The 19,199-nt window shown below is 46.0% G+C and overlaps 1 protein-coding gene across 1 annotated transcript in view; it reads right to left on the reverse strand.

Moving 5' to 3' along the window:
• Positions 1 to 19,199, reverse strand: part of cacnb1 (calcium channel, voltage-dependent, beta 1 subunit) — a 481,576-nt gene that overhangs the window by 363,612 nt on the left and 98,765 nt on the right. Inside the window, exon 2 of the mRNA XM_056288701.1 lies at positions 7,743 to 7,829. Within this exon, the coding sequence (XP_056144676.1) occupies positions 7,743 to 7,829 (87 nt within the window). The remainder of the gene's footprint in view (positions 1 to 7,742; positions 7,830 to 19,199) is intronic.

Here is a 19,199-nt window from a genome sequence, read left to right on the forward strand (position 1 = left end):
CTAGAGCAATACCCGATTCCCCATGTCAACGACCTTTTCAACACATTAGAGGGAGGGAAACAGTTCTCCAAACTTGTCTTAAGCCACGCCTAACATGAAATTGGGTTGGATGAGGAATCCAAAAGGTACCAAACATTGAATACACACAGAGGCCTTTTCACCTACAATTGATTACCATTTGGAGTTTAGTTAGCACCTGCAATCTTCCAAAGAACGATGGAGAGCCTGCTGCAGGGCCTGTCCCGGGTAGCTGTGTATTTGAATGACATTCTACTGACCGGGAGAGATGAAGCAGAGCACCTGAGAAAGCTGGATGAAGTACTCCGACGACTGAAAGAAGCTTTCCTGCGACTCCACAGAAGTACAAACCCCAATTCCAATGAAGTTGGGACGTTGTGTAAAATGTAAATAAAAACAGAATACAATGATTTGGAAATCCTTTTTGACCTATATTCAATTGAATACACTACAAAGACAAGATATTTAATGTTCAAACTGATAAACTTTGTTGTTTGTTTTTTTTGCAAATATTCACTCATTTTGAATTTGATGCATGCAACACGTTCCAAAAAAGCTGGGACAGGGGCATGTTCACCACTGTGTTACATCATCTTTCCTTTTAACAACACTCAATAAGTGTTTGGAAACTGAGGACACTAATTGTTGAAGCTTTGTAGGTGGAATTCTCTCCCATTCTTGCTTTATGTACGACTTCAGTTGCTCAACAGTCCGGGGTCTACGTTGTCGTATTTTGCACTTCATAATGTGCCACACATTTTCAATGGGAGACAGGTCTGGACTGCAGGCAGGCCAGTCTAGTACCCGCACTCTTTTACTACAAAGCCACGCTGTTGTAACACGTGCAGAATGTGGCTTGGTATTGTCTTGCTGAAATAAGCAGGGACGTCCCTGAAAAAGACGTCGCTTGGATGGCAGCATATGTTGTTCCAAAACCTGTATGTACCTTTCAGCATTAATGGTGCCTTCACAGATGTGCAAGTTACCCATGCCATGGGCACTAACACACCCCTATACCATCACAGATGCTGGCTTTTGAACTTTGCGCTGATAACAATCTGGATGGTCCTTTTCCTCTTTAGCCCGGAGGACACGACGTCCATGATTTCCAAAAACAATTTGAAATGTGGACTTTTCAGACCACAGCACACTTTTCCACTTTGCGTCAGTCCATCTCAGATGAGCTCGGGCCCAGAGAAGCCGGCGGCGTTTCTGATATATGGCTTTCGCTTTGCATGGTAGAGTTTTAACTTGCACTTGTAGATGTAGCGACGAACTGTGTTAACTGACAATGGTTTTCCCAAGTGTTCCTGAGCCCACGTGGTAATATCCTTTACAGAATGATGTTGGTTTTTAATGCAGTGCCGCTTGAGGGATTGAAGGTCACGGGCATTCAATGTCAGTTTTCGGCCTTGCCACTTACGTGCAGAGATTTCTCCGTATTCTCTGAATCTTTTGATGATATTATGGACTGTAGATGAGGAAATCCCTAAATTCCTTGCAATTGTACATTGAGAAACATTGTTCTCAAACTGTTGGACTATTTGTTCATGCAGTTGTTCACAAAGTGGTGAACCTCACCCCATCCTTGCTTGTGAATTACTGAGCCTTTTGGGGATGCTCCTTTTATACCCAATCATGACACTCACCTGTTTCCAATTAACCTGTTCACCTGTGGAATGTTCCAAAACAGGATTTTTTTTTTAGCATTCCTCAACTTTCCCAGTCATTTGTTGCAGGCATCAAATTCAAAATGAGTGAATATTTGCAAAAAAAAACAATAAAGTTTATCAGTTTGAACCTTAAATATCTTGTCTTTGTAGTGTATTCAATTGAATATAGATCGAAAAGGATTTGCAAATCATTGTATTCTGTTTCTATTCACGTTTTACACAATGTCCCAACTTCATTGGAATTGGGGTTTGTAAGTGCATGTTCCTACAGGATGAAGTCGAGTACCTAGGTCACAAGGTAGATGCTGAAGGCTTACATCCGGTGGAGAGCAAGGTGAAAGCCATATTGGAAGCCCCATCTCCAAACACTGTGACTGAGCTGAAAGCTTATTTGGGGTTGTTAAATTATTACAACAAATTCCTGCCTAACCTTGCCACACACCTAGCCCCATTACACCATCTGCTGAGAAAAGATGTCCCATGGGCCTGGAACAGAGAACAAGAAGAAATGTTTCAGAGGACAAAGCTGTTGCTCCAATCAGCCAAAGTTCTAGGTCATTACTCAGCTGACAAAAAATTACTGCTGTCATGTGATGCCTCACCGTACGGAGTTGGAGCCATGCTTTCACACGTGATGGAAGACAGAAGTAAGAAGCCATTGGGGTTCATGTCACGCACACTGAAACCTGCGGAGAAACGGTACTTGCAGCTCGACAAAGAAGGGTTGACGATAATGGGATTAAGTGGTTTCATAAGTACATTTATGGATGGACATTCACAATCTGCACTGACTACAAGCCATTGATCTCGCTATTTCATGAGAAGAAACCAGTGCCACAGATGGGGTCACCCAGAGTGCAGAGGTGGGCAGTCCTTCTGAGAGCATACGAGTACAAGATGGTTTATAAGCCAAATAAAGATCACACAAACGCAGACGTGTTGAGCAGGCTGCTGCTGCCCCAGATGGAGCAGAATGACACAGACCAAGTGCTCATGCTAGAGGTGATGGACGAACCACCAATCACAACAGCACAGGTGAAGCAGTTGACGGCCAAGGACGAAACACTCTCCCAAGTACATAAATGGTGCCTGAAAGGATGGCCAAGAGATGTGGACCCGTCATATAGACCATACAGTCTGAGAAGACTGGAATTGAGTATGAAGGATGGATGTGTGCTGTGGGGCGCAAGAGTCGTCATCCCAATGAGAGGAAGAAAGTCCATACTGAAACAGCTATACCACATGCACCCAGGCATACCAAGAATGAAGGGCCTAGCACGCTCATAAATATGGTGGCCGGATATGGATATGGAGATTGAACAGGAAGTGCAGTCCTGTCAGTCATGTCAAGAAAACAGGAAGTCTCCAGCCCATGTGCCACTACACCTGTGGGAGTGGCCTGACATGCCGTGGAGTCGACTTCACATTGATTATGCGGGCCCCTTACTAGGGAAGATGGTCCTTGTCATCGTAGACTGACAGTCTAAATGGATAAATGTGTATCCTACCAGCACAGCAATGAGTCAAGCAACAATCGAAAAGCTCAGACAGTGCTTCAGCACACATGGCTTGCCCCAGATGCTCGTATCCGATAATGGAGCATGTTTCAAAAGTGCGGAGTTCGAGGCGTTCCTGCAACAGAATGGCATACAACATGTAACATCCGCCCCATTCCACCCAGCATCGAACGGCCTGGCAGAAAGAGTGGCGCAAACATTCAAAGAAGGTATGAAAAAGATGAAAGGAGACACTGTGGAGACACGACTAGCCAGATTCCTGTTTAACTACAGAATTCCACCACAAACAACAACGGGCTTGTCACCAACTGAAATGCTGATGGCCAGGAGATTACATTCCACACTGGATTTGCTGCTGCCAGACGTGAAGACCAAGATCCATCAGAAGCAATTCAAGCAGAAAGAACGACATGACGCACACAGCAAGTGGCGGAGCTTTTCTCCTGGGGATGACGTGTATGTCCGAAACTACAGCCACGGACCAAACTGGACGCCCGAAGTCATTGAGGGTAGCACGGGACCCATCTCATATACAGTAGACAGGAAATGGATATGCAATGAGATGACACGTCGACCAAATCAGGAAGCGTCACGCAATGACGATCAATGACACAACCGCGTTTGAGTGGACTACAGAGCCAACCAGCTTACAAGATCCAGGACATGCATCTAAGGCCTTGCCTGAGGACTCTGTTGCCACCACTCCAGTCAGTGAGAGAGTGACCGCTCCTGAAGGAGTTCCTGAACAATCTCCCACTGACATACTGCCGGATGTGAGAGCAGAGGCTCCATCTGAACTACACTGCTCCTGGAGGGCAAGGAAGGCTCCTGTTCCACTGAAAAACTTTGAGTTAGTAGTGAGATAAAAACAGAGCAAGAATGTGCTCTAATCTCACTGGAAGGCTGGCAGTCTACCCACCTGGGAAAAAAAAGACATGTTTAATGTTGAAGTATAATATTGTGGAACGTTTGAATTTTGTTTTTGTGACAGTTAAGTGCCTAATAGAGTTAAAGGGAATGGAAGTTATGCCATTGCAGTATTCTTGAAGAATTGAAGGTTAAAATGGGATGTCAAAGGTCACCTGGTTAGGTTAAGCTTAATGGGGGGGGTGATACTCTGAGATACCTACCTGCAGTACCACCTCCACGCCACAGGTGGGCCCACGACCCTAAGTGAGGAGCTTTTTCTCTCTCCTGTGAAGACCTGGCACACGAGATGTCACGTTAATAGTAGCTTCGACATGTGAATTAATAAATTAATAATAAACAGTAAAGCTGCATCCCAAAAATGTGTAATCATTCTAACTGGACAAGTTACAACATCCACCATCTCACTTGCCTGGTCTTAACCATCTCTGTGTCCACAGCTTCCGTGGAGAGAACATTCTCAGCACTGAAAAGGACAAAAACGTACACAAGAAACAGCAAGGGACAGGCTCGTCTGTCAGCCTTGGCTTTAATCTCAGTTTAGAAAGAACTTCTTATGAAGTTGAAGTCAAAGGACAAACTGTACGACCCAGCAATTGCACACTTTGTTAAAAAGGATGGACTTTATTTTCAAGTGATCTTCATTGGGTGAGTCCACAGCTTTTTTCAATAATCGGCTGGTTTTCCCATTTTTTATCCTATCTGCTGTTCTAATGAGGAATCTGTAATTTAGTGTATTGATTGGCCAGAGTGGTATACTAGAAGCTGGATTATAAGGTTTTCCAAAATCACTTTTGTGTGTTGTCCAGTTTCTTTGCCAGGTAGGGCAAAGAAACCTTTAATATGCTGGACTTCCATGTGACTGGGCTCTGGCTATTATTTTTATTGCTGTTTTATTATTTTATTGCCACATGTGATCCTACTAAAGGCCCAAGGACCAGGGCCATGGTTTGCCACTGCCTCACACACGACATCCTGGGCACCCTAATGGCTGAGGTCTCTGCCATTATAAATGCCAGACCACTTACCCCTGGGTCATCAGACTCAGACTCTCCATGTCTGCGTACACCTGCAACACTTCTTGGGAAGGACTTATTTAGAAGCCGTTGGAGTGCAGGCTCTGGCCAGTAGGTTTTGGACTCGTTTGAGGCGTCAGTACTTACCTACACTTCAGGGACAACGCAAATGGAACGAATGACGACGGAATCTTCAGAAAGGGGACATTGTTCTCTTGAAGGACAGCCAAGCAGCACACAATGAGTAGCCTACGGCTCTTGTTGTGGCCACCCATCCCAGCGCAGATTGGAAGGTGTGCAAGGTGGAGCTAAAAGTGACATCTCAGGGCACCACCAAGACCTTTCTGAGGCCTATTGCATAGGTCATTCTTCTCTTGCCAAAAGGGGCTGGATGTTAAGCCAGTTCAGGTTTTTGTTGAATCTTAATTAGGTGTGGCATCATGGATGCCAGACGAGGAGTGTTCTGTCCTTTGGGCACTTGAGTTATTATTTGAACATGTAGCAATACTGCTATCTACTGGCCATTTTATTTGTAGCACTTTATTTCTTATATTAACCACGAAGCAGGTAGTAGTTTGCAGGGGGCAGCAATATGCAATGAACACAAGTTTCTTCTCTGGATATTCTCCGCCTATTCTTCGAAGCAATGTCTGTAAGTAATAATTTATATGTTGTTTAATATGCCCGTTTATAGGATATATGATAAGCATGCTATACTCAACGAGTTTCTGTTGATTTGAATTGATTTGAGGATTATTTGAAGTTTATGCTAACTTTAGTATACTGTTGGCTGTTGCTCGTGTGACCTTAAGTTCGGCTGCAGAATCTGTGCTGTTTAACCAATAGTAGTTGTGTATTATGAATGTATGCAATTACATGCTATGGCAATACTGTATTTTGTTATAGTCATGCCAATAAAGTAAATTGAATTAGAATTTGAGATAGAGAGAGAGAGAGGCCCTGTGATGGCCTGGCAGCCTGTCCAGAGTGTCTCCCCGCCTGCCGCCCAATGACTGCTGGGATAGGCTCCAGCATACCCGTGACCCTGAGAGCAGGATGAGTGGTTTGGATAATGGATGGGAGGGTGGATATAGACACTGTGCGCCATTATTGGGTAATTAGCGGTTTGCTATTTGTTTTCTTCCAGTTTCACTCCATTTTCACATGCTAATAAAGGAGCGAGATGCTAATCCTGACCCTTTGTGAAAGGAGTTTGGCTGCTGTTTAGTTTCAGTATCGGGCACCATAACGAGAACAGTATAGCATATTTGTCATAACTGTTTTATGTGTTTTATCTATGAGAAGTGTCATATGCGTAACTGTGTGTTTAATTTGTGTGTTAATCTCTTGAATGGAACTCTCTAACAATGCATAATGTATTTCAGTCCAAACTGAAAATAAAGTTGTATCGTATCTTATTTCTCGAATACAATTGAAATTGATGTCAGTCTTAGGATATCATTGCATAAATACGTCTCGACCTCAACTTTATTCAAGTGAGTATGTCCAGCACAATGCACCCGGCTCGTGAAACTTTGATCAAACTATCAAATTAGGCAGTGCTGATCAAATATCAATCAAGATTCTGTTACTGCATTACATTTTGTTTACCTCAAATGTTTTCATAAACGTATTTTAGTGTACTGTTTAGCAATGAAAAAGTTTGTGGCCCTGCCGCCATGTTGAAAACAAACCAAAACCAAGCACTGCCAACCGTCCGGTGCGTCCAGATGCATCCAGATGCATTCTTACCAGATTCTGTGTCTCTGCACCTTCAATAGCGACACTATCCATCTATCCATCCATTAAGCCGATTATCCTTACTCAGGGTTGCGGGGATGCTGGAGCCTATCCCAGCAGTCATTGGGTGGCAGGCGGGGAGACACCCTGGACCGGCCGCAAGGCCATCACAGGGCATCTCATCAGTAAATATGGTATATGTAAATATGGTAATATTTTAACAGTAACGGTAATGGATTGCTTATTTGAAACATCAACTAAGTACCTGATTACTTGAATTGTAAAACTATCGCATTAGGATACTTGTTACAACAAAAAAAGTAATCTAAGTAAGACGTTACCCCCAAACACTGATTGTTCCTAATGAAAAAGTAGAATAACAGTGACAGAATACCAGAGTGCTGTTTAGACTGACCCAGAAAACCAAGTTCAATATCTACTTTGCGGTGCTAATCGCTGACCCATGTGTTGTATATATCATTACTCTTTTTAGTTCAACATATGTCAAAAACATTAAATTTCTTAGTTCGCACCCCTACTGATGGAAAACAGGCTAAGTAGGTATGATTCTGAAAAACAAAATTGGTAGTTTTGACCTGAGATGTACCTGGGCTTTCACTTTTAAAAGTAGACCCAATTCTTGTTCTCTAACCTTACACGACATCATTGTAATTATTTATTGCTCTCAGTTTGGTGTGCCTAAATCGTGTTTAATAATTTTTAATTGTATTTGCAAATGTATTTTACTTACATATTTTGTAAAGCACATTAGGTGGGTTAGAGTCACTCCAGCTGTGTTAGCCAAGTGAGTTATTCCACCAGTAGTATGTGAAGTGAAGCTGAAATGTTACCTGCCGGACAAAACTGTTGGAGGTGGTGTCAGAGGAGGTGCTTCCATCAGATCGCTTAAAGCGGCTTTTCCTCTTGCCATGTTTTCCCTGAAAACAAGAGAGGTGTGGGCAAGGAAGATTTGGGGGAAAAGAGATAGAAAAGATTTATGAGTAGAGGGTCTTTGCCCCAATAATCCACGACTACATAAAGGATACGATTTTCAGTTATATAAATAATTATTTTCGCTGTATGAACATACAATAGTACACTTTCTTAATATCTGGGACACCATTTGTAGAACATAAGCACAAAGACATATAAAAGGGAACAGTCAATGATATGCAGTGCTGTGAAAAAATACCTGCCCCCTTCCTGATTTCCTCTATTTTTGCATATTTGTCACACTGAATGGTTTCAAATCTTCATACAAAATGTAATATAAGACAAGGATAATCCGAGTAAACTCAAAATACAGTTTTTAAGTAATCAATTCATTTATTGAAGGAAAAAAAATATCCAACACCCTTATCACCCATGTGAAAAAAGGAATTATCCCCCTGAACTGGATAACTGGTCCACCTTTGGCAGCAACAGCTGCAGCCAAACAAACACTTCCTATGATTAGAGATCAATCTTGTACATCACTGTGGAGGAATTGTGGCCCACTCTTCTTTGCAGAATTACTGTAATTCAGCGACATTGGAGAGTTTTCGTTTAAGGACCTACCACAACTTCTCGACAGGGTTCAAGTCAAGAATTTGACTAGGCCACTCCATACCCTTAATTTTGTTTCTTCTGAGCCATTCTGAGGTGGAATTACTCATGTTTTGGATCATTGTACTATTGCATAACCCAATTACACTTCATCTTCAGATCATGAACTGATTAACCAGACATTCTCCTTCAGAATGTTCTGGTAGAGAAGAATTCATAGTTCCTTCAATGATGGCAAGTCTTCCAGGCCCTGAAGTAGCAAAGCACCCCCAAATCTTCACACTATCACCACCATGCTTCTCTGCTGGTATGATGTTCTTATTGTGAAATGCTGTGTTTGCTTTACGCAAGACATAATGGGAGCCATGTCTTCCAAAAAGTTCCACTTTTGACTCGTCTGTCCACAGAACATCCTAAAAGGGTTGGGGGTCATCAATGTGCTTTGAGACAAAATATGAGACAAGCACTAACATTTCTCTTCGTTAGCAATGGTTAGCGCCTTGCAACTCACTCATGAATTCTGTTTTTGCCCAGTGTCTTGCTTATTGTCGAATCATGAACGACGAAGTAAGGCTAGAGGTCTGCCTTTCCTTAGACGTCCTGGGTTTTTTTTACTTCATGGATGAGTCATCGATATGCCCTTGGAGGAGTTTTGGTAGGCCAGCCTCTCCTGGGTTTCACCAGATTCACCACTGTTCCAAATTATTTCCATTTGGGCACAGTGGCTCTCACTGTAGTTTGCTGGTGTCCTGGAGCTTTAGAAATGTCTTTGTAACCCTTTCCAGACTGATAGATCTCAATAACTTTTTTTTCTCATCTCTTCAACCAGATGTAAATACAATCTCTTTCTGCAGGCTGTCATTCAAATGAATGCTTAACACTTGTCAATAAATTCAACCATTTTTTATATACTGTGCTGTAAATTGTACATATACTGTTACACTCTGCCATGCCCATCTACCTCAGGCATGTACGTAACCTGCTAACATCTATTTGAGCATCTCTGATATATATTCTCTGCACGATTGCACCTTATCGCCTCTTATTTCACCTGTATAAATCAAATTTTGTGTGTGTATCTGAAGTTTGTTGTGTTGTAGAGCTGTTATTTTATGTTAATTACACTGAGAGAGTCACAAAACCAGAGTCAGATTCCATGTAGTGCAGACCTACATGGCCAGTAAACATGATTTTAACTCTGATTCTGGTTCCAGAATTTATTTTGATCGCGGTATAGTGTGCTGCATGCTGAGACCTTGTAGCCTGCTTCAAATTGATGGTAAGGTTCTATGAGCTTAGATTCAACAGGGCTGGCAGTAATCAAGCTTGGGTGTGTCCGTTCTAACTGAATCCTATGATCAACTAGAAGAATGCACTCAGTAGAGTGTGTATTTCCCTTCTTCGGTGCTCGAACTTGGTGACAAACCACTCCTTTTTTCACCTACCGACTGAGGGGAAAATATGGAGGCACAGCCTGTGTATCTCCCCAACTCTGGTGCTCAGACTTCGGGAAACCCCAGCTGAGGGTTTAGCTCTCAACTGTGGCATAAAACAGGTTTTTCAAAGGTTTTGAAGCACCACAACCACGAGAGATCCTTAATCATACAGTCATAACTGTGCAAAAAAAACCCTCTTAGGCTGAAAGGTCCAGTAGTATGCGAGATTAGCAGCAGACAGATACATGCACACATGGTCAGAAAACCAGTGACTTTCCTGACATAAGGCTTTTACGCAGCGCCGAAGTCGATTTGATAGGAAATAATTTTTAAAAAAAGTTTTTAAATATGCAGTGCTCAAGCTAAAAAAAATCTTCCTAATAAAAACGTTTTGCCTGAGTCTGTGGATGCGCAGCCTCCTAGGCGGACAATCGCACAAATGCGACCAAGATTAATAGGCGTGAAGGAGCTGATATGCTTAAACGCGGGGATGCGCTTCCCGAAGGAGGGGGGTAGTGTAACATGCATGGATAAGAAGACACGCTGGCCGCTGGCTGGCGGGTCTGACCCTTTAGTCTAGCGGTTAGCGATGTCTCCTGCGGTGCGGGGCGATACGGGTTCGCGTCCCGGCCGTGGCAGTTTCCGTGGTTGCGTTGCCCCCCGAATTCGCTACATTGGTGTCAGAAGTGGGATGGAGCGACCGTAAGGCCATCGGAAGCGTAGGCTCCCTGAGGCGTGAAGGAGCTGATATGCTTAAGCGCGGCGACGCGCTTCCCGAAGGAGGGGGGATATTGTAACGTGCATGCATAACGAGACACGCTGGCCGCTGGCGGGTCTGACCCTTTAGTCGAGCGGTTAGCGATGCCTCCTGCGGTGCGGGCGATACGGGTTCGCTTCCCGGCCGCGGCAGTTCCTGCGGTTGCGTTGTCCCCCGAATTCGCTACAATATGAACTTGCACTGTCCAAAAAGAAAAGGGTTGCTATGCAACCATTTTGGTCTAACTCTAACCCTGTCTTTATTTTCATAATATCCTCTTGAAACCCAATCAATGCATTTGTAACTCTCTGTAAGGGACATTATTATGGAGGTGTAGACTGCTGTAGACTCCATGCTATCATGAAAATTCCTAATGTGCCTTCAAGAGGACAACCTAAGCTTTACAACCTTTACAACCAAACCTTAATAATCTCATCATCATCAGCCGGGAGTCGGATCGTGGTTGCAACAAGATAAGTAGGGCATCCAAGACATCCCTCTCCCCAGCAACGCCCTCCAGCTCCTCCTGGGGGATCCCAAGGCGTTCCCAGGCCAGGTTGGACATGTAGTCCCCCCAGCGAGTTCTGGGTCTACCCCGGGGTCTCCTCCCAGTTGGACATGCCCAGAAAACCTCCAAAGGAAGGCGCCCAGGAGGCATCCTAATCAGATGCCCGAACCACCTCAACTGGCTCTTTTCGACACCATGGAGCAGCAGCTCTATTCCGAGCTCCCTCCGGATGTCCGAGCTCCTCGCTATCTCTAAGGCTGAGCCCAGACACCCTACGGAGGAAATTCATTTCAGCCGCTTGTACCCGTGATCTCATCCTTTCGGTCACTACCCGAAGCTCATAACCATACGTGAAGGTTGGACCTTAGATTGACTGGTAAATTGAGAGCTTTGCCTTCCGGCTCAGCTCACTCTTCACCACAACGGTCCGGTACAATGTCCGCATTAGTGCTGATGCTGCATCAATCCGCCTGTCAGTCTCCCGCTCCATCCTACCCTCACTCATGAACAAGATCTCGAGATACTTGTACAACCGGACCTTGTGAACTTGAAATAGAAGGTGCAAAAGATGCCTGAGTTTTAACATTTTATGGATTGTTAAGGCCTAAAATATCAAGTTAAATTATTTTTAGTAAAATTCCTTTATTTATTTATTGATTTTATTGTGTGTTACAACCCTGAGGAATACTTTCGGACAGATTTTAGTGAATTTGAACTTTGTGAAGCATGAAACAAAAGCCCATTTATGATGTCCACTAGGGGTGTAACAGTTGGTACAGGTCTTTCGGTTAGGCACGCACGTGTACCAAACGAATGCGGCATTGTTTTAACCACTGCACGTGCAGAACGTTTGTGTGTGGAATTTAATTTAAAACTCAGAGTTTCCCTCCCAGCAACTTTCGCAAAGGTCTGGATGTTGTACCTTCAGCAACCCATTAAGCATGTGCGCACACACACGCATGCCATAGAGAGATTGCCAGTAATTCAGCACAGCACAGCCCTGTAGTTATGGCAGACACAGATAAACCAGAGCTTAGTGCCAGCAGATCTGTCTTTTCTGCAAACGTAGACAAATTAATTTTGTCGAAAAAAAAAATTAAAATACCATGAATCTCAGTACAAGTTAGGACTGTTGCACAGTCCTAATGTGAAGCTGAAAGCTGTTAATGGGAATACAAGTACCGTACAGCTCAAGTACAGTTAATTTTCTAAATGCTGCACCTTAATGTATGTTTATTTTGTTATATTTCTTATTTAGTTGAGATACTGTTTATGTTGCACAGTCCTACTGTGAAGCTGAAAGCTGCTAATGTAAATACAGTACAGTTAATTTTCTAAATGCTGCTGTTGTGGTTACACCGCCCCGAGCTGCCTCCCCGGCACGTTCAAGCCACTCCCCCAGCTCGGACGTGCCGGAAACATCCGAGCGCTCGGCTCGCGCTCTGAGGAGACGAGCGCTGCACTGCACCAGGTGTTTGCCATCATCCATCAGGCACACCTGTGGCAATCAGGCAGCCTTCTACAAGAAGCCTCCCAGAACGTCTCTCAGTGCTTCGACGTACTGAACCCTGCGGTAAAGTTCTGACAAGCCCTCCAGCGTTGCTTGCATTCTGTTTATTCCCCAGTGTCTTATCTTCGTGTCTCTGTTTCCTCCCAAGACTCTCCCTTCGCGATTTCCACGGCTCGCCGCGTCTCCCTCGTCCCCAGCGACCTTCACGTTTCTCCCCGGACCTCTCCTGCGATCTCCCCCCTTGTCCCTCTATCTGGACCCCTCCTTTCGGACTCGACTTCCCGGATCTCGGACCTGGACTTTCTCGGACAATCCCTCTTGGATCACGGACTGGACTTTCTCGCCAGGTGCACGCACATTTTTTCAACACCTCCTGGTCATTCACATACCGCACCACACATTGGCTAAAAACACTCACACATAGTTATACACGCAAACCACGGGACACCACACATAGTTTATTCACACATCCCACTAACAGAACGCCTTTTTTCACCATACATTTCCCTCCCACAATGAAACCCCCCTTTGTAGATTTTGAAGTCATCTCGTGTCTGTCTGTCTTGGGTTTCGCCACACGGGCCAGGTTCTGGTGCGCGAGCATAACAGCTGCACCTTAATGTATGTTAATTTTTATTTATTTGAGAGAATATATATATATTTATTAGTATGTTGCAGCAGTATTGACAGACTTTTTTTTTATTTAAGAAAGGTAGAGCCGGGCGTCCGAATTTCCTACCAACACCGGGACCGCCAGCTCAAATCCCCGTGTTACCTCCGACTTGGTCGGGCACCCCTACAGACACAACTGGCTGTGTCTGCGGGTGGGAAGCCGGATGTGGTTACGTGCCCTGCTCGATACACTAGCGCCTCCTCTGGTCGGTCGGGGCGCCTGTTCGGGGGGAGAGGGAACAGGGGGGAATAGCGTGATCCTCCCACGCGCTACGTCCCCCTGGCGAAACTCCTCACTGTCAGGTGAAAATAAGTGGCTGGCGACTCCACATGTATCGGAGGAGACCTGCGGTAGTCTGCAGCCCTCCCCGGATCGGCAAAGGGGGTGGAGTAGCGACCGGAACGGCTCGGAAGAGTGGGGTAATTGGCCAAATACAATTGGTGAGAAAATGGGGGAAAAGGGCAAAGAAGAAGAAAGGTAGAGCCATAATTTGTTCAGTAAATCAGTCTGATTAAAAAAAGAAAATAAATTTTGTTTCTTTTCTCCTCGCTGAACCAAAAAATACCAAAGCATGATTTCAGAACCGAGGTACCTACCGAAGAGTGATTTTTTTTTTTTTGTACTCTTACACCCAGGCCAGGTTCTACGGGGGTGCAAAAGGGTGCATTGCACCCTTAAGATTAATATGTTGCACCCTCTGTTGAATATTATAATAACTTTTAAAAGCACTACAAATGTCTGGCAGACTATACTGAGCTCATATCACACGCAGCAGGTGGAATTACGTGATGGCATTTGTTTGGTGTAACAGACAATTGTGACCTATGGGTGGCGCAAAGAAGTCACGATCAGTTAGACTAGAGGAAGCGTTTATTATGCGGTTTTAACATGTTCTCAGAAGATTCATTAATTATTACTTTGTTTGTAAAAAAACGAACAGTCCCTACAAGTTAGCTAAGTAATTATTATCGTAGATGTATGAAAATAAATACATAAAAACGTTACGAAAGTAACCCGGGAACATGATGCACCCGGGGACATTAGCTACCCAGCCAAGGTCAACTTTTTAATGTGCAAGAGCGAATAAGCAACGTTATGAAAACGCGGTTAGCTTAGCTATGGATATTCTTAAATGGTTTAAGCTGAACATCAGCAAAAGAACCACGGCCGCCACCACAGCCAAAGGTACAGAGGAAGCTGCAGAGGAAGCTGGCTGTAGGAGCAAAACTGTCGGAACAACGAGACTCCCGCCACCTGTCTCACCCCCTTGCGCCCAGTCTTGCAAGAGCTGCCAGATGACCTGGGAATCGAAGAGCCTGCACAGGTCTGTCTAAAAAATACCCAAATCGATTATTCAGCGGAACAAAACGTTAGTTCTGTTCGTCTTGGTTCTGCAACAGAGAGTGGCTGGAGTATTCATGCCAAAGAGACGCAGCATTCACCACTACTAGCTACAACAACTGGTGCCATGCTCTTGTGCGTGATAAAGGACTTAGTAGGCATGAATCCAGCAAAGACATGAAATCAATGGCATTGTAGAAGGAGAGACTTGTTAGGGGTGCGACGGGGAAGGAGATTTCCACGCTTGTTAATGCAGCGCAGCTCGAAAGAAACCGCACCTACCTGTCAGCAATTGTGGACATCGTTGAATTTATAGCCGTAAACCAGCTGCCTTTCCGGGGATCTATTGACGCGTTGGAAGCAAGGGACGAGGGGAGGGGGTGCATTTTTCTAGCAATGATGCCCCCATACCCATTCAGCTCAGCCGTTTTGGCCATCTGGTCCGCCCCCCGAGACGTTGACTGTTTCACTGGGGACTGTTCGCATGTTGGCTGTTTGTGTTACATTACTGTTTTGTATTTTTTTCGTGATGGTGAATTCTGGGGGGGGGGGGGCTGTGTGGTGATACACAATTGAGGATAGATTCACCGGGGGCTGCTGTTCCTTTAAAGAAGACGTTCAGAGTGCTGACGTAGGCACTGCTTAGAGTTTCCCAGGAAGTGGAACCATGTTTTCTGTAGCCTAGCTGTTAGCTTGTTGCCATGAGAGATTGTGCTGTATCGGTTTTGTTTTGTGTGGCAAGTAAACGGAATTGACTCGATCTCTCCGTCTCCTCATTCCTGCACTCTCACAGTACACCTTAAAAGTGAATGGCACTAAAGACCCCACTGGATGTGAAAACATATCGACTGTGCTTTGTTATTTAGATAAGAATAACTGTGTAAAAGAAAGGCTTTTACCAATGGCAACTAGTAAACAATGTGATGCTAAGTCTTTGACTGAAGTGGTTTTATCACAGTTGAGAGCTTTTTGGTTAAGTACATACAAAATTGTCAGCCACTGTTATGATGGAGCAAGCGTCATGTCTTGGGTACAGGGGGGGGATGCAGAAGATCTTACAGGAAGAAGTACAGAGAGAAGTGCCTTATGTGCACTGTTTCAATCACCAGCTGCACCTGGTAGTAGTGCATGCCATGTCATCTGAGAACACATCGCAGAACTTTTTCAGTGTATGCAACTCTCTCTACAATATTTTAGGAAACCTGCTGTAGCTGCACTCTACACAGGAGAAAAGTTGAAACGGCTTCTTGACCAACGGTGGTCCGGCCACCTGGCCGCAGTGACCGTCATCATGATATCCTTTAACACAATTCTCCACTTGCTCCAAGAGATCGAAGGAACCCAAACCAGTGGCACAGACGTGCGACGGCCATCATCCAGCCCAGCTTTAAGTTCATTGCCTGTATGGCACATCCAATTTTGAGTTTGCTAGATCCCCCTAACACTCTACTCCAAGCACACGCCACAGATCTGTCCACTGCTGTCAGAGTTGTCCCGGGTGCCCTCAAGTGTGTGGAGGAACTGAGATGCGACAGTCAGTTTTACATGCTTTGGGAGAAATTCAAGAAAGAGAGAGACCACAGAATTGCCTGCAGCCCCTTCACAGTGTAGTATAAACTTCCTTCAAAATAATGGCAGGACGACGGATATAAAACGAAAACGTCTTTATATAAAAAACGGCGGTGCAATCAATCAAAACATTACAAATTTCGAGAGCTAAACTAATTTTCACTTGGCATTGCTTTCTCCGAACAGAACAGGCGTCCTCATAGCATGGTTGACTTTCACTTTCTCGCAAAGCATTCTGGTAGTCGTAGTTTCTTAACATTATCTTAACTAATCCAACACAAATGCATCTCCAATATATCAAACATAATACAAATAAGATATATTTTTAACTCTTTCCTTTTAACTGTAAATAATGTATATTGTAAATTGTGGCGGACACTAGGGGCTATGCCTCTCACCCAGCAGGGCTGTGAGCTGGGGGCGTGGTTGACGTTCCCGGGCTCTCTGGTGCAAGGTTGTTCCTATTTCAGTTTGGTTTTGGAGCTGAGGAATAACGTTCAAACTAGCCTTCGTCTCCTGTGTTTTTCCTAATCCTGCCACATTGGTGACCCCGAACTGAACATGTTTGGAGCAGAAGAAGAGTGTGAATCAACTTCGGCCACGCCGCCCCAACTCTCACAGCCGGCCGTTCTCGCCGCGGCTGTGCAGCTCCCAGAGTTCTGGCAGAGCGACCCGGTTTCGTGGTTCTAGCAAGTTGAGGCGCTGTTCCACCTGCGTGGAATCTCCGCGCACGACTCCAGATACTATTTGGTCGTCGCTGCGCTGGACCAGCAGTCCACACGCCGTGCCATGCAGCTGTTGCGCCCCCCCCCCGCAACACGGTAAATACGTCGCCCTCAAACATCTTCTGCTCCGGAGGTACAGCCTATCTGCCGCAGAGAGGGCAGATAGAAGCCTTTCCCTATCCGGTTTGGGAGACGGGACGGCTGTGGAACTCATGGACAATATGCTGTCGCTGCTAGGCTCGGACGAAGGTGGGTTCCTTTTCCCGCACGTTTTCCTGCGCCAGCTCCCGTCTCCTGTGCGCGCAGCTTTGGCTAACTCCCCGTGTCTGGCCGCTGGTGACTGCCGAGGTTTGGCTGAGGAGGCCGATCGGGTCCTGCTGGCTACCAGACGGTTCTCTGTGCAGAGTGTGGCATCGGAGCCTCCGCAGCCGGCGTCGGAGGACGCGGACCCGGCAGTGGTGGCTGGAGTGACTGCCCGGAGACGGCGCGGGAGCGGCCTCTGTTTCTTCAACCAGCAGTTCGGCGGCAAGGCTAGGCGCTGCGTCCCTCCGTGCACGTTTGAGGCGCCGGGAAACTCCAGCGCCAGCGCTCAGTAGTAGCTGTGGGCGCTGGTGGACGTAGTGAGCTGCTCTTCATTAAGGACCCAATGTCAGGAAGAGGGTTTCTGGTGGACTCCGGCTCGCAAAAGAGCCTACTCCCTCCAGCTAGCACAAACATTTCAGCCGAAGGCGGCGGCCCACAGTTGAGTGCAGCTAACGGTTCGTCCATTGCGACGTTTGGCACAAGGTTGGTGACTGTTTGTTTCCACGGGCGCCATTTCGAGTGGGACTTTGTAGTCGCCTCCATTACTGTTCCTATTATCGGCGCGGATTTTTTGTGTGCTAATGGTCTACTTGTTGATGTTGCAAACCGCCGTTTAATTAATGCTGTGTCTTTCGCCACTTTTCCGTGCGATACAGGGGGATCAGAGCCGTTAACACGCGCTAACTTTTTAGCATTAGGTGATGTTTTTCAACGTTTGCTGGTGGATGTTCCATCGGTGACTACACCTGCCTTTTCCAAACACGGTGTAGAACATTTCATTCCCACAGTGGGACTGCCAGTTTTTGCGCGCGCGCTGTGCCTCGACGCGGTAAAATTGGCTACAGCTAAGGAGGAATTCGCCATCATGGGGCGTCTGGGTATAGTGAGGCGTTCCAACAGCCCGTGGGCCTCGCCGCTTCACATGATGCCCAAGGCGGATGGGTCGTGGCGGCCTTGCGGCGACTTTCGCCGACTGAACAACGTCACCGCCAATGACCGCTATCCCATCCCACACATACAGGACTTTTCCATACGCCTGGCAGGTACCACTATTTTCTCTAAGGTGGACCTGGTGCGCGGCTATCATCAGGTTTCCGTGCGCGCAGAGGACGTGCCCAAGACCGCAGTGATCACCCCATTTGGGCTTTTTGAGTTCATGCGCATGCCTTTTGGCTTGAAGGGGGCAGCGCAAACCTTTCAGAGGCTGATGGACTCGGTGTTGCGTGACCTTGCTTTCGTGTCCGTTTATCTCGACGACATACTAGTGGCCAATCCGTCAGCTGAAGAGCACCTGACGCACCTGAAACAGGTTTTCCGTCGTCTGGACGAACACGGCCTGATAGGCAACACGGCTAAGTGTCAGTTTGGACTGCCGGTGATTGACTTCTTGGGTCACTACATTTCGCCGCAGGGCGCGGTCCCGTTGCCTTCTAAGGTGCAAGCGGTGGCGGAATTTCCCCGCACAGTCTCTGTTAAGGCATTGCAGAAATTCTTGGGCATGGTGAATTTTTATAACCGTTTCCTCCCTTAGGCTGCCCACCTCCTTCAACCACTTTACGAAACCCTGCGGCTTAAGAAGGCTAATGACCCTGTCGACTGGACTCCCGAACGGGTCCAGGCCTTTGACGGAGCTAAGTGCGCCTTGGCTAACGCTGCCCTCCTCACCCATCCCACACCCACGGCATCCATAGCTTTAACAATCGACGCGTCTGACATAGTCGTGGGGGGCTGTGGTTGAACAGCGTGTGGCGAATGCGTGGCAGGCACTCGCACTTTTTAGCCGCAAACTGCGAGATAGCGAGCGCAAGTACAGCGTTTTTGACCGGGAGTTGCTGGCACTGCACCTTGCAACCCGTCATTTCCGCTTCCTGCTGGAGGGTCGCTCCTTCACGGCTTATGTGGATCATAAACCGCTGACTTTCGCCATGTCCAAGGTGACTG

This window comes from Lampris incognitus, chromosome 10, assembly GCF_029633865.1.
Source record: "Lampris incognitus isolate fLamInc1 chromosome 10, fLamInc1.hap2, whole genome shotgun sequence".
In the NCBI taxonomy this organism is placed as follows: domain Eukaryota; kingdom Metazoa; phylum Chordata; class Actinopteri; order Lampriformes; family Lampridae; genus Lampris; species Lampris incognitus.